Source organism: Chiloscyllium punctatum, chromosome 7 (genome assembly GCF_047496795.1).
Source record: "Chiloscyllium punctatum isolate Juve2018m chromosome 7, sChiPun1.3, whole genome shotgun sequence".
In the NCBI taxonomy this organism is placed as follows: Eukaryota; Metazoa; Chordata; class Chondrichthyes; order Orectolobiformes; family Hemiscylliidae; genus Chiloscyllium; species Chiloscyllium punctatum.
In genome coordinates, this window is record NC_092745.1 from 113,483,984 (window position 1) to 113,500,731 (window position 16,748).

The following is a 16,748-nucleotide window of genomic DNA, read 5'->3' on the forward strand; positions in this document are numbered from 1 at the left end:
ACAGGATATTTGTTAGGCAACTTTTCGAATACTGTGTAATTCTGGTCTCCTTCCTATCCGAAAGATGTTGTGAAACTTGAAAGGGTTCAGAAAAGGTTTACATGGATGTTGCCAGGGTTGGAGGAGTTGAGCTATAGAGAGAGGCTGAACAGGCTGGGACCGTTTCACTGGAGAATCAGGGGCTGAGGGGTGATCTTACAGAGGTTCATAAAATCATGAGGGTCATGGATAGGGTAAACAGACAAGGTTTTTTTCCTGTGGTGCAGAAGTCCACAACTAGTGGGCATAGGTTTAGAGAGAAAGGGGAAAGATATAAAAGGCACCTTAGGGGTAACTTTTTCACGCACAGGGTGGTGTCGAGATGGATTGAGCTGCCAGAGAAAGTTGTGGAGGCTGGTACAATTACAACATAAAAGGCATCTGGATGGGTATATGAAAAGGAAGGGCATAGAGGGATATGGGCCAAGTGCTGGCAAATGGGACTAGATTAATTTAGGATATCTGATTGGCATAGATGAGTTGGACCGAAGGGTCTGTTTCCATGCTGTATATCTCTATGACTCTATGCCCTCCAGTCAAATGTTCAAAAGATGGTTGGTACATAAATGAAATTTGTGGTTGTGGGTATGTTTGCCAAGCTGGGAAATTGATTCGTAGATGTTTCACCTCCTGTCTACGTGACATCTTCAGTGCTTTGGAGACTCCTGTGAAGTACTGTGTCTTTGGAATTTATTTGGTTCCATTTCTGCTGTTTTCATTGTTCATTGTAATGGCCGATATAAAGCTGTGGTTAGGCCCCATTTAGAATTTGGAACCCACACCTTTTGCCCGAAGTGTCGATTTTCCTGCTCCTCGGATGCTGCCTGACCTGCTGTACTTTTCCAGCACCACTCTAATCTAAAAACTCTCACTTTGCATTTATCCAGGTTGAATTCCATCTGCCATTTCTCAGCCCAGCTCTGCACCCTGTCTATGTTGCACTGCAGGGTAAAAACAAGGACTGCAGATGCTGGAAACCAGATTCTAGATGAGAGTGGTGCTGGAAAAGCACAGCAGTTCCCGCAGCATCCGAGAAGCAGGAAAATCGATGTTTTGGGCAAAAGCCCTTCATCAGGCTTTTGCCTGAAACGTCGATTTTCCTGCTCCTCGGATGCTGCCTGAACTGCTGTGCTTTTCCAGTACCACTCTCATCTAGAATACGTTGCACTGCAGCCTGCAATAGCCCCGATACTATCAACAGCACCTCCAACCTTTGTGTCATCTGCAAATTTACTAACTCACCCCCTCAACCTTCTCATCCAAGTCATTTATAAAAACTACAAAGAGTAGAGGTCCAAGAACAGAACCCTGCAGGACACCACTCAGCAATGACCTCCAGGCAGAATACTTTCCACCTACAACTACTCTCAGCTTTCGGTCAGCCAACCAATTCTGAATCCAGATAGCCAAATCTCCCTGTATCCCATATTTCCCGACTTCATGAATAAGCCTACCATGGGGGCCTTATGAATGAGCCTATCATGGATACAGGGAAAGTGCGGGTAAATGGCGTTGAAATACCTATCAGCCATGATAGAATGGCAGAGTGGACTTGATGGGGCGAACGGCCTTACTTCCACTCCTATTTCTTATGGTCTTATACTGGGTCTAGGTTTATGTGCTTGTTGATGGAGTCTGTGGCTGAGTACCATTTATATAATTTACAGGATTCCATGCAAAGACTGCATGAAACACTATATAGGGCAAACAGGCAGACAACTAGCAATCTGCATCCACGAACACTAACTAGCCACTAAACACCATGACCACCTGTCCCTTGTAGCCATACACACAGATGACAGGGACCACAAATTCAACTGTGGGCAACACAACAATCATATGACAAGCTAAACACAGGGCAGCCAGAGAACTTCTAGAAGCATGTCATAAACACTTAAGGCCAGTGAATCCATCAACTGGAAGAAATCATTCTGCAAATAATCTGTAAGCATATTTATGGGACAGCTAGTGATTCTTCTTGCTGCTTAAGCGTCCAGCTGCACAAAGTTTAAAATGGGAGGGGGTCATTTTCCAGCTTCTAAATGGCACAACTGATATCAAATCAACGTGACATCATGATCAGTCTGAGTTTTATGAGCATTCATAGCCAAAACCAGGCGCTGGTAAGCCCATTTTTCTCTCAAAGTATTTTGAAATGGACAATAAAACTGACTTTAAACATCCTCAGTCAGATTGGTGAATCATATTGGACTAAAAATGTTTCCAAAAGACCACAATAGGAAATAGGAACAGAAGGCCATTCAGCCCTTCAAGCCTCCTCCATCATTCAGTAGGATCATGGCTGCTTCAACATTCCTCACATCCACTTCCCTGTCCTTTCCCCATGACACTTGATTCTTTCTTTGCACAGATATTGCCAGACTTGCTCAGTTTATTCATCTGTGGCCAGACAGGCCGCTCAAAATGATGGATTTACGAAAAATGGACAATAAATGAAGTGTGCTATGAAATTGGGAGAAGCATTGACCAAAGTAACTATGCTAACAAACATGCTGCACATCCAGACAGACTGTAGCTACAGACTGACAGTATATAATTGACTCAGCAGCTGCAGACAATACAATATACAACTTGAATGCCATCCCCAGATCAACTGGAAACATTGAGTTGTTAACCAGACACAGGGGCACCTCACACCCTTATCTGGAGAGGGCCACCTGACTTGTGTGCACCTAACACATCCAAGAATGGACGCCCAAGGACCAACCTGCCATCCACACGTCAACACTTGGTTGGGTCCGATCGATCAGGGTCGATCTATTGGAGGACACTGCAAACTGTACAAAAAGGGCACAAACAACTACTAAGCATAAGAATCGCTGCAACACCATCGTCAGGAGCAGTGACTCCAGACCAATCACTATGAAGAGAAGACACCTCTGGGTCAACAAGGAGAAGACGTCCAGACGATCATCGCCACGCAGATCAAGGCCAAGATCTAGTGTGGTGGCATATGAGCATCCAGATTGAAGTTAAAACACAAGATATTTGATTAGGTTTATAGTGTGAATTGTTCGTTTATAATGTATTTTATTACAGTATTGTGTTCAATAAATAAATATTATTGTTTATTATTAAGAGCTGACTCGCAGCTTCTTTGCTAGATAGAAGAGTTAAACACACAGCACTTTCTGTTTGGGTTTCCCTTTTAAACGACATGAGAATACAAGTGGTGCTTTTTTCCAAAACTTTACTGGTTTAGGTGTAACTTGGGTGCTCGAGGAAATAAGGATTTTAATTGAATATTTAAAAAAATGTACACTGAAACAATGATGAGCTACTGATTGTATGACTGGTTCAGGAAAATAAATTATTTAAGGCCAGAGAAAATGGCCTCTTAAAGAACTTTTAGTTACAATTTAGTAAATTCAAGTTGCTGAAAATGTTTAGGTAACTCTAAACCATGGGTGAAGTTTAAAGGTTGTTGAGAAATGTCCAGGCTTATATCAGGCAAGATTTTTGATGGTACACTTGCCACTTTTTTAATTATATACCAACTGCAAAGAAATGGAAACTTTTTTTCAATACGGTGCTGTCACATTTTGTTATTTCAGATTATACTACCATGGGAAAGCTTGGTGCACTATTTGTAAAAGTGCTATTATTGAACTAAACTCTTTCTCAAGGATTAAATAAACAGCAAAACAGGTCTTCCGGGTTTGGTTTGAATTTCTAGCCGGGTGTCTGATGCTAGAAACAATGAAAGGTATTGAACATTCCATTGATTGTTCATGGCTACTGTTGTTGTGACAACTCTATTCATGAGAATTCTGTTCAGGATTATTCTCAAATTAAGCCACTCGTGGAACAGTTAGCTACCCTCTCACAGTTGCCTTATGTACAGGAGCTGTTAAAGTGACTGCCCCTGATGCTGGAACTTTAATTACAGAATATGGCAAGTAGTTGCTGTGAAAACAAGAGGTGTAGTTTGCCTTGACTCAACTGTTCTTCATTACAAGGGACCTGTCACAATGGAAGTATGGCTCTGTACTTAGTCATAGACGTGTACAGCACTGAAATAGACCCTTCGGTCCAACCCGCCCATACCAACCAGATATCCCAACCTAATCTAGTCCCATTTGCCAGTACCTAGCCCATATCCCTCCATATCCTTCCTATTTATATAAACATTCAGATGCCTTTTAAATGCTGCAATTGTACCAGCATCCACCATTTCCTCTGGCAGCTAATTCCATACACACAGCAACCTCTGTGTGAAAAGATTGCCGCTTAGGTCATTTTTATATCTTTCCCCTCTCGCCCTAAACCTATGCCTTCTAGTTCTGGACTCCCCCACCCGAGGGAAGAGACTTTGTCAATTTATCCTATCCATGACCTTGATGACCTTATAAACCTCTATAAAAGTCACCCCTCAGCCTCCAACGCTCCAGGGAAGATAGCCCCAGACTATTCAGCCTCTCCCTATAGCTCAAATCCTCCAACCTGGGCAACATTCTTGTAAATCTTTTCTGAACTCTTTCATGTTTCACAACATCTTTCCGATAGGAAGGAGACCAGAATTGTACACACTATTCCAAAACTGGCCAAACCAATGCCCTGTTCAGCTGCAACATGACCTCCCAACTCCTATATTCAATACTCTGAAAAATAAAGGAATGCATACCAAACATCATCTTCACTATCATATCTACCTGTGACTCCATTTGCAAGGAGCTATGAATCTGCACTCCAAGGTCTCTTTGTTCAGCAACACTCTCTAGGACCTTACCATTAAGCGTCTAAATCCTGCTAAGTTTGCTTTTTCAAAATGCAGCACCTCGCATTTATCTGAATTAAACTCCATCTGCCATCCTCAGCACATTGGCCCATCTGACCAAGATCCTGTTGTAATAGGTAACCTCCTTCGCTGTCCACTACACCTCCAAGTTTGGTGTCATCTGCAAACTTACTGACTATACCTCCTATGTTCGCATCCAAATCCTTTATATAAAATGATGAAGAGTCGTGGATCCAGCACCAGTCCTTGTGGCACTCCACTGGTCACAGGCCTCCAGTCTGAAAAGCAACCCACCCTCTGTCTTCTATCTTTCAGCCAATTCGGTATCCAAATGGCTAGCTCTCCCTGTATTCCATGAGATCTAACCTAGCTAACCAGTCTCCCACAGGGAACCTTGTTGAATGCCTTACTGAAGTCCACATAGATCACATTCACTGCTCTGCCCTCATCAGTCCTCTTTATTACTTCTTCAAAAGACTCAACCGAGTTCATGAGACATGATTTCCCATGCACAAACCCATGTTGACTATCTCTAATTTGCCTTGTTGCCTTTCCAAATATGCGTAAACCCTGTCCCTCAGGATTCCCTCCAACAACGTGCCCACCACCGACACCAGGCTCATTGGTCTATAGTTCCCCTGGCTTGTCCTTACCACCCTTCTTAAACAGTGACACCACGTTAGCCAACCTCCAGTCTTCTGGCACCTCACCTGTGACTATCGATGATACAAATACCTCAGCAAGAGGCCCAGCAATCACTCAGGTGAAAGTGACGACTGTAGATGCTGGAGCTCAGAGTCTAGATTAGAGTAGTGCTGGAAAAGCACAACAGGTCAGGCAGCAGCCGAGGAGCAGGAAAATCGACATTTCAGACAAAAGCCCTTCATGAGGGCTTTTCCAGGCCCAGCAATCACTTCCCTAGCTTCCCACAGAGTTGTCGGGTACACCTGAAGAGGTCCTAGAGATTTAACAACTTTTAGGAATTTCAAGACATCCAGCACTTCCTCCTCTGTTATATGGACATTCTTCAAGATGTCACCATCTATTTGCTGACATTCTATATTTTCCATGTCCTTCTTCACAGTAAATATTGATGCAAAATACCAGTTTAGTGTTCAAAATTTGTGAGAAGATTTGGAGCTCGGGTGCTCGTTGTTATGGTTCTGTTCGTCGAGCTGGGAATTTGTGTTGCAGGCATTTCGTTCCCTGTTTAGGTGACATCCTCAGTGCTTGGGAGCCTCCTGTGAAGCGCTTCTGTGATGTTTCCTCCGGTATCTATAGTGGTTTGAATCTGCCGCTTCCGGTTGTCAGTTCCTTGCATGGACTGCACAAAACACTACATAGGACAAACAGGAAGACTGCTAACGATCCGCATCCATGAACACCAACTAGCCACGAAATGACACGACCAGACCAGCTATCCTTAGTAGCCACACACGCAGATGACAAGCAACATGAATTCAACTGGGACAACACTACTATTATAGGACAGGTCAAACAGAGAACAGCCAGGGAATTCTTAGAGGCATGGCACTCAACCACAGATTCAATCAATAAGCACATCGACCTAGACCCAATATACCGACCACTGCAACGGATAGCTGGAACTGACAACCGGAAGCGGCAGATTCAATGCCAGAGGAAACATCACAGAAATGCTTCACAGGAGGCTCCCAAGCACTGAGGATGTCACCTAAACAGGGGACGAAACGTCTGCAACACAATTTCCCAGCTAGGCTAACAGAACCACAACAACCCGTTTAGTGTCTCCCCCATTTCCTGTGGCTCCACATATAGGCTGTCTTGCTGATTTGAGGCGGCCAATTCTCTCCCTAGTTATCCTTTTAATGTATTTATAAAGGCCCTTTGGATTCTCCTTAGCTCTCTCTGCCAAAGCTATCTCAATTCCCCTTTTTGCTCTCCTGATCTCCCTCTTAAGTAAACTCCCACTGCTTTTATACTCTTCCAAGGATTCACTCGATCGCTGCTGTTGATAGCTGGCATATGCTTCCTTCTTTTTCTTAACCAACCCTTAACTTCTCTAGTCATCCAGCATTCCCTAAACTTACCAGCCTTTCCTTCCACTCTAACAGGAATATACAGTCTCTGGGCTCTCGTTATCTCATTTCTGAAGACTTCCCATTTTCCAACAGTCTTTTTACCTGTGAACATCTGTCCCCAATTAGCTTTTAAAAGTTCTTGCCTAATACTGTCAAAATTAGCCTTCTGCCAATTTAGAACTTCAGATTTCTGAAGGAACTCTGAATGGAATCTCCTGTCAGAAATGCAGAGATCTTTCAATTTGTAAAAACAAAGTGGTGGTACGACAATTTGCATGTGACTGCCATTTCTATGCAAATATGGTCCATCTTTCTCTGCTACCTTTCAGCTTATTCTCCTGATTTATTAATATCCTATTTCCTTGAGGCTTCTACAGAGTTAAACATACTTGCAATTCTGAGCTTATCACCAACAGTCAACGCAACTCAGATTAGAAATAATATGTACAGTGAGTAAAAGAGGCCCCAGAATTGTAACCTGAGGCACATTACCATACATTTTCAACAACCCTTGAAAAGTGCCATGTCCTATTCTATTTCCTCTCTACTGACATGTCTTAGATATCGTGCTCTTAATTCCAAACCCATTAATCTTCAAATATCCTGTGTAGTATCTTGGCAAATTACTTCCCTGAAGTCTATCTGCACTATATTTCCTCCATCTAGAAAATAGGGGTAATTATATTCAATTACAAAATAAAACAATTGATTACAGATTCAAATAAAAAAAGACAAGGCTAAAACTAATATCATTAATCTTTGCAAAGTATTTAGAATGTCCTCCTGAAAAAGACCAAGAGCAAAAATATTGGAATAACTAAATGGATGCTGCAGTGGCAAGACTTTATGTTCAACCTGATTGAATGAAACAAAATGAGTCAAACAAAATTTCACAGCTGTAATTATCTTGTGAGTTGCAAAAAAGATTATTTGTACTATTAAACAAGAATTGAAGAATTTTACAATCTATTCTTCAAAACTATTGTAAACTCCTGGATTTTTTTTTCTCACATGAGAATAAACACCCTGACATATCAACCATAGTTCTTTGGTAGCATTCTCACCTCTGAGCCAGAAGGTACTTGGACTGATTACAAAGACTTTAGCATATTGTCTAGTTTACATTCTAGTGCAAACACGAAGAATACAGTTTGATCAGATGTGCTGCCTTTCAGTTGAGACCTTAAGAGGGAGAGAGAGGATGGCAGTCGATGGCGAGATGGCAGCAAAGAGGCGTAGAGATCAAACAATTAAGTTTAGCACAGAAGACAGATTAAGCCCTTATGGAGAAAGCTCAGCATGGAGCAATGTCAGGCCTATAGCTAAAGAAAGACTGTAACTTAGGACTTTTGGCTTTATTTCTTATTCACCACTTTATCCTGACAAGAACTGCAATGCTGAACTTTTAACTTATTTCTAATTTTTCGACTCTTTATCTAAGATTTTGTTTTAAGATGGTGAGTGGGACATTTTACACGTTTCACTGTACTTCTGTATCCATGTACTTGAGTACATGTAACAATAAAATCTAATTCTAATTAAACCAAGGTCTTTTCTATACTTTAACAAATAAAAAAGATCCACAGCACTACATCAGAGTAAGAGTGCTCTCCTGTATTTCTTACCTAAAACGTATTTCTCAATCAACATCAACAAAATAGATCTGATCTTCTCACTGCTATTTTTGGGAGTTTTTATGTAAATTGGCAACAAATGTTACTACATTTCAACAATAACCATATTTCAAAAAGTACTTATTTGCTCATCAAGGAATTTGGTTCATCTTAATCTTAGAACATAGAACAGTACAGCACAGAACAGGCCCTTCAGCCCACGATGTTGTGCTGACCACTGATCCTCATGTATGCACCCTTAAATCTTGTGAAATACTATATTAGTGTAAGTCTTTATTTGTATTTCTTAACACACCACAAAGAGAGACCAAAGGGCAATAGTCTAAAACGTCCATCATTACAGTTGTCAGCCCAGCAGTTAGGATATAGCAGAAATAACTGAGAAGTTATTATCCATTTTTAATTCCAGTCAAAATGCAACAAATTGGCTAAGGCAGAAATTATTTTTTCAAAGATTACGTATTCCTTTGAAGATCTAAGCACTTCAATGGACAAGTGAAGAGAGAAGAATCTCAGCTAAGCCTGATCATCACCTCACTTAGTGCGCACATCTATTTTACAGTAGAATAGCAATCATGAGCAGGGATCTTGACAGATTTGTTCCATCCTTTATAAGCCAATGTACACCCATGTTTACATTAGCATTTATCATAAGCATTTAATGTTGACACAAATCAGAAACTGAGTCATGGACTTGCCACCTTTACATAATATGACTATGTGGTGCTCTACTCTCAATGGGAAATAAGCATTTCACCAAACGTCCTGCCTGTTCCTGTACCTAATGATTTTCTTTTTAAAATCAACATTGGTTCAACAAAATTCTTTACTAGTTTATAAAATGCATAAAGGATTTAAGGAACTTGTGCCCTGATAACTTATTCATAATGATAACAGCCCTAAATCTTAAAAAGTGAAAAATTCAAGACATTCTTGAAACAAGTTTAATTAATTTCAGTTAGATGTTTCAATTAACATTATGACATAAATTAACATTAAAAACTAAATTGCAATTGACCTCGATCCAAGTTCAGGATTCGAATATAGTAAAAATGGAAAACATTGGAAATAGTCAGTGAATCCAGCAGGGTCTGCAGAGAAAGAAAGGGTCATGTTTCAGCTTGACAATCCTTTTCTAGAACTCTTCTGAAATATATTGACCTGGAAAGGTAACTCTCCGACAATTATATGAGGCACAGTTTGGAACTTTTCATTCTTGTCATATGGTCTCTTTCTCCCTTGGCCATATAATTGCATCATCTCCTGGTTGACAGAACAGGTAACTTGAATCTGAGCCATTAATTTTCCCTGATTATCAACAAGGAATGTATAAAAACTAGAGTTTCCCATCTTTCTTCGGGAAGCAGGCCTTTAAGCTCTGCTCACCTTTAGACAGATTTATTTGTGTTTGATTGCAAACTTTACAAATGACTAATTATCAGTCTTCACCTGAAAAAATGTACAATACCCACCTCTTGTGAAAACATTCCAGGCACCATTATCTTCAGAATTCTCCATATCCTAGCAAAGAAAACACCATCCACAACTGCTTTCTCTTTTTTTCCTTCTTTCTGAAAAACAGACGGTAGAGGTTTCTATTCCTAAGAAACCATATGAAGCAAAAATGTTATTTTAATGAACAAAAAAATTGCAATATATTTTCATGATATACTCACCTCGTTCTGAAGTGAAAGCTTTCCATCATTCTTACTGTAATTAAAAGATTAACATTTAAGATGGTACAAAGTAAAGTTCATGAGATTTCTGAATAAGTCATGTTTGCCAAATAAAGGACTGACTTATCTCCTTCCATTTTTAACACTATAAAACAGTGCAACCCAGGAACAGATCATTTGGTCCAACATGTTTGGACCATGATGTCATTCCAAACCAATCCCACCCATCTGCACATGGTCTGCATCCCTCCATTCCCTGCCTGTTCATATGTCTATCCAAATGCTTCTTCTGGATAACAAGGACACCAATGTCAGAATCTTGTTTATTGACTTTAGCTCTGGTTTTAACACCATAATTCCCAACAAAACCTATCTCCAAACTTGGAGACCTTGGACTCTGCTCCCCGCTCTGTAACCGGATCCTCAACTACCTGACACACAAATAGCAATCAGTAAGGACAGGCGACAACACCTCCTCCACGATAATCCTCAAACCAGTGCCCTGCAAGGTTGATTACTCAGACGCTTATTATACCTATACACTCTCAACTGTATGGCCAAATTTATCTAACTCCATTTACAAATTTGCTGATGAAATTCAATGACTGGACTCAAGAAAGGCAATTTAGCTTTAAAAGCTGTAATACGGCACCTTAATTTCTTGTTTTATTCTCGTTTTCCTTTTAATCATCATCCATCTCATTAATAAACTCACTCCATTGCGGCTGAAAGCAATGCCAAACGAAAGGCATTCCAACCCCATCCAGTCTACGTGCTGCAGTTTCTGAACTCCTAACCCTACATTTCCTTCTTCTGTCCACCCTTCCTACTTCTCCCTATCATTTTATTCTAATTTTGCTTCTCACCCTTTTCCTTATCCATCACACCTGCACTTGTTATTTACTTTACTCAATTTCGCCATCAGCTCCCATAAGCTTCTTAACCCCCTCATCTATAATTTCACACTTGTTCCCTATTCCTCTGCATTTGTTTTCCACTATGTTTTCTTCCAACCTCAACTCTCCCTTTCATCATATTCCTGATTTTTAATATCCCATTTCCTGCCGATCCATTGTCCCTTTCCATTTCTACCTCATATCCTATTCCCTTTCATAATAAACTCCACACTTCCACCCAGCTATTCAATTCTTTATTACCTACAAAGCTATTTTTTGACCAAAACCTTTTATTTTAAATAACCTGTATGCACACAAACACTTTATAAAACTTAGCGAAATTAGAGAGAAAATAAAACAAAGAACTGCAGATGCTGGAAATCAGAAAAAAAATTGCGTGATAAACTCAGCAGATCTGGCAGCTTCTGTGGAGAGAAAGCAGAGTTAACGTTTCAAGTCAGTGACCCTTCAGGGGTTCTGAAGACCAGTCATTGGACCCAAAATATTAATTCTGTTTTGTCTCCAGGTGTTGCCTGACCTGCTGAGTTTTTTTTCAGCAATTTCTATTTTTGTAGCAAAATTAGAGGACTGAGAGGGATTATCTAAATGAAAAAGCAGCTGTAAGGAACCTGAGCTAGTCATCATAATGTATAGGAGAAAGTGAGGACTGCAGATGCTGGAGATCAGAGCTTAAAAATGTGTCGCTGGAAAAGCGCAGCAGGTCAGGCAGCATCAAAGGAACAGCATAAGCTCTTCTTCAGGAATGAGGAGGGTGTGCCAAGCAGGCTAAGATAAAAGGTAGGGAGGAGGGACTTGGGGGAGGGGCGTTGGGAATGCGATAGGTAGAAGGAGGTTAAGGCGAGGGTGATAGGCTGGAGAGGGGGTGGGGGCGGAGAGGTCGGGAAGAAGATTGCAGGTCAAGAAGGCGGCGCTGAGTCTGAGGGTTGGGACTGAGAAAAGGTGGGGAGAGGGGAAATGAGAAAGCTGGAGAAATCTGCATTCATCCCTTGTGGTTGGAGGGTTCCTAGGCGGAAGATAAGGCGCTCTTCCTCCAGGCGTCAGAGAACACCTCAGGCCACCTACTTGCGTAATGTTTCAGAGAACACCTCTGGGACACCATCCAACCCAACCACCTCATGGCTGAACACTTTAACTCCCCCTCCCACTCCGCCAAGGACATACAGGTCCATGGCCTCCTCCATCGCCAGACCATGGCAACACGACGCCTGGAGGAAGAGCACCTCATCTTCTGCCTAGGAACCCTCCAACCACAAGGGATGAATGCAAATTTCTCCAGCTTTCTCATTTCCCCTCCCCCCACCTTTTCTCAGTCCCAACCCTCAGACTCAGCGCTGCCTTCTTGACCTGCAATCTTCTTCCAGACCTCTCCGTCCCCACCTCCTCTCCGGCCTATCACCCTCGCCTTTACCTCCTTCCACCTATCGTATTCTCAATGCCCCTCCCCCAAGTCCCTCCTCCCTACCTTTTATCTTAGCCTGCTTGGCACACCCTCCTCATTCCTGAAGAAGGGCTTATGCCCGAAACGTCGATTCTTTTGTTCCTTTGATGCTGCCTGACCTGCTGCGCTTTTCCAGCAACACATTTTTAAGATCATAATGTATAGGTAATGAGTTGGGCAAAAATCATTCAAAGGTAAAACAGAACAATTTTACTGGTCCAAGAAAAAAACTAACTCCTGCCCCAAGTTTACATGGATGTGCAGAACAGAAGGTTCCAAAATAATCTTAATGTTAAAAAATACTGAGTTGAGATCTTAAACATGAATTTAAACAAATAAACTTAGTGTCAGTGCAACTTAAAGAAACCAACTGGGACAGAGTGTTCATAGAAGCAGCTGCATGAACCAATCTCGGAGAACTTAAGAGGTGAAATATCTGAAGTATAGTGGAGAGTACAGATGTGCATCCAGGTGCGATGGAAAATTGTAACTAAATTGAAACAGCATGTTAATACAAAATTTTCAATGAATTATTAGCGGATCTTCCACAGCATCATTAACAGTGAACTACTGCATCTGGGTTCTCTCTGCCCACCCAACGTTCTGTTAGTTCTCAATCAACTGCAGGAGCATCAACTGGTGTTCACTGTTTCAGGGTCACTTCTGGTGTGTTCCACATTCTATTTGTTCACTTCTTTTCTGCCTGCCATTAGACTCTTGATCTCTTGATTCCCTAAACTATGATAGACTCTCCTACAATTATCATCCCTTTATGTCAGTGGTCTTCATCTCAATACAGTTGCTATTATCTGCTGTCTTAATTGTCAGTTTTGTCTGCAATCTTGTCTCACCTTCCCGCTTAAGCAATTTTTGCCATAACATTCATATATGTGTCTGATGAATTTCAATTTAACTTTCAATCTCACCATCTTCATTCAGATATAAAGTGTATGTCCCAACAACTTTCCAAATGGCTTCATCTGACTTGTTCAGTCAATGTTCAACGCCCAGACTACCAAAATGTTGTGACTGACAAATTCAAATGAAACCTTTGAGAACAGACCAATGGTCTTTTGTTGAGCATGCCCAAGTCCCACCAGCACTGATTGCACCTCCCATGTCCCTTCAGATCAGAAACAGGGATCATCTTAATTAAGTTACAAATACATTATTGTGAAGTTGAGATTCATCGTGATTCACAATGTTGAAACTTGCAGTACCTTTTATGTTTAGAAGTAGCAAGGGTATTCAACAAGGTTTTTTTGGTGCAAATCCATGAAAATATAATTTTTGCCCCACTAGTATTCCTTCATCTGTGCAAAATGACAAAATAACATTGCAAAATCCAAAATGCATTGCATCTTAAATTTAAGCAACCACCAAAAAATGAACATGTGAAAGGTTTTAATATCAATGAGGCTATTGCATTGTGCTAAAATAAAATAATACCATTTTTATCGTTTAATCTCTTGGTCTCTACTGCACAGTGAGATTTTGGCCAAAGCAGTCTGGCAGCATTTAAAATTTCCTGCAGACAATTACACTTTTTGCAGTATTTCCTTTCTCTTCTCTGACATTTTGACTTCTTAAAGTTCATGGTTCTTCATTTTTTTGAAATTATTTTGCTCAAATATTCAAGGAAACAGGTTTCATCCAGGAAAGTGGAACTAGTATAGGTGATAGCATATTTTTGGTGGTACAGATCGGAAGGACTTCTTCTGTACTAAATGATTCTAAGACTCAAAGAATCCCCAAAACTTATGTTCTTTCACATAAAATACAATGGACTAAATAGAAGTCAATACATTATTAAGTTGTGTAAATTTAATTATTGTATAAATATTATTACACAAGTTTCACAGGCAATAGGGAAGGCAAACTGTATCATAGAATTTTACAGGACAGTTGGAGGCTATTCTACCCACTGGGACTGTATGGGCAGCACAGTAGCTCAGTGGTTAGCACTGCTGCCTCACAGTGCCAGAGACGTGGGTTCGATTCCAGCCTCTGGTGACAGTCTGTGTGGAGTTTGCACATTCTCCCTGTGTCTGTGCAGGTTTCCTCCCACAGTTCAAAGCTGTGCAGTTCAGGTGAACTGGCCATGCTAAATTGTCCATAGTGTTAGGTGCCTTAGTCATAGGGAAATGGTTCTGGGTGGGTTACTCTACAGTGGGTCGGAGTGGACTTGTCAGGCTGAATAGCCTGTTTCCACACAGGAGGGAATCTAATCTAATCTAATAAAAAAACCTACCCAGCTAGTCCTACTCTCCAGCCTTATCTCTGTAACTCTCAAATTCATCAATTTCAAAAATATATTCAGCTCTTTTGAAACCTCATATGGAATCCACCTCCAACACTTTCCCAGGCAACACATTCCAAATTCTATCAATTTTTTGAGTAAAGAAGTTTCTCCTCATGTCACTCCTTGCTCTGACTCCGAATTACTGACCTACCTACTAGTGGAAACAAAATATCCTTATTTAGCTTGCCAAAATTGTTCACAACTTTGAACACCCAATTAAGGCCACTTCTTAATCTTCTTTGCTCCGAGAAGAATAAGCCCAATTTCTCTAATCTTTTCTTGTATTTAAAATCTCACATTACTGGTATCACTCCTACTTTGTGCTCTTTCCAGGTCTTTAACATGCTACCTAAAATAAAGTACACAATACTCCAAATGTGGTCTGACCAAAGATTTATAGAGGGGCAACATCACTTCCTTGTCTTTATATTCAATGCCTCTATTTATCAGCCTAAGGATCTAATAAGCTGTCTTAACAACAGTTTCAATTTGCCTGGCCCCCTTCAGAGATTTATGCACATGAACCCTGAGATCTCTCTGCTCCTGAATTCCCTCACAGCTGTACCATTTTGTGTCTGCCCATTTGGCCAACTTACTGAAGTCCCTCCGAAGTTGCTCAACGTCATCCTCACAATTCACTATTCTCCCTAGTTTAGTATCATCAGCAAATTTAAAGATTTTGCCCTCAATACCCCACTCCAAACCATTTATATGAATCAGAAAAAGCAAGGGTCCCAACACTGATGGCTGGAAAACACCACTTTCAACTTGTCTCCAATCTGAGAAATGCCCATCTGAAACAACCTATCTTTTAGCTAACTTCTAATCCATGTTGCCAAGGACCCAGCAACCTCAACATTTATAATTTGTTAACCAACTGTATGATATGCTTTCTGAAAGTCCAAATATACAACATCCATAGTACTACACTTGTTGACTGCTCAAAGAACTCAATCAAACTTGTCAGACATGATCTGCCCTTGACAAAGCCTTGTTGACTGTCAAGAATTAACTTATTTTGCTAAGTATATATTAACCTTATTCCATAGTGAGGTCTCCATCTTTTTCCCACTACTAATGTCAAGCTGACAGATCTGTAGATTCCTGGGTTGACATCTGCCATTTTCGTTAACAACAAGTGTCACAGTGAAATTCTCCAATTCCCTGGGACTAATCCTGCTTTGAGACAGACCTGACAAATTTCTGTCAACAGCTCCACAACTTGCTCCTTTACCTCTCTCAGCAATTTAAGATGCATCCCATCTGGGCCTGGTGACTTACCTACTGAATTGTGCAAGCCTTTTTGAAAAAGGTATCTTTTATCTATCACTATACCGTTCAGTTGCTCAACACCCACATTCAAAATTAGGCTATTGTCACCACTTTCTAAAGACAGAAGCTAAGTACAGGGAACCTTGATTATCCAAACAGGACAGGTGGATGGTATTCTGTTCAGATAACTGTCTGTTTAGATAACTGGTTGATCGGATAGCTGATCACACTCCCTTCACCTTTGCCTCCCCCCTACTAAAAGGTACCTCCTCTCTTCAGCACTTCACTCCATTCCCGCCAGGGCCTCTGTGCATTTGTGGGCTGTTGGTGATGGTTTAAAGATCAGGCTCTCAGTTGGGGCACCTGGCAGTGATCGGTGGTCAGTGTATTGCAGCCAAGCTGCATTGTGAGGAAGTATAGGAGAGACAAACTGTTCCCAAGATCCCCAACCCACCACAGCTGTAAGCAGGGCCAGACTGTTGTTGCTTAGGCCAATGTGGCCCCTGTCACCCCGACTCCTGGCGGGAAGCCAGCCATTTGAGGTTAGGAGAGTTACAGGTGGTGCTCGATCGTAGGACAGGGTGCAAGCTAAGTTGTGACTCGGTTTGAGTGATTTCCCAACAGAGCGAATCCAGGACTTCACAACGCCTG

At 41.1% G+C, this 16,748-nt stretch overlaps 1 protein-coding gene across 2 annotated transcripts in view; it reads right to left on the reverse strand.

Moving 5' to 3' along the window:
- Positions 1–16,748, reverse strand: part of abcd3a (ATP-binding cassette, sub-family D (ALD), member 3a) — a 110,928-nt gene that overhangs the window by 88,321 nt on the left and 5,859 nt on the right. Inside the window, exons 2-3 of one of the 2 annotated variants that reach the window (XM_072574621.1) lie at positions 10,169–10,202; positions 9,965–10,063 (exon numbers count right to left, since the gene is read on the reverse strand). In XM_072574621.1, the coding sequence (XP_072430722.1) occupies positions 9,965–10,063; positions 10,169–10,202 (133 nt within the window). Of the gene's footprint in view, positions 1–9,964; positions 10,094–10,168; positions 10,203–16,748 lie in introns of both variants that reach the window. The other variant, XM_072574622.1, reaches the window with a different exon arrangement.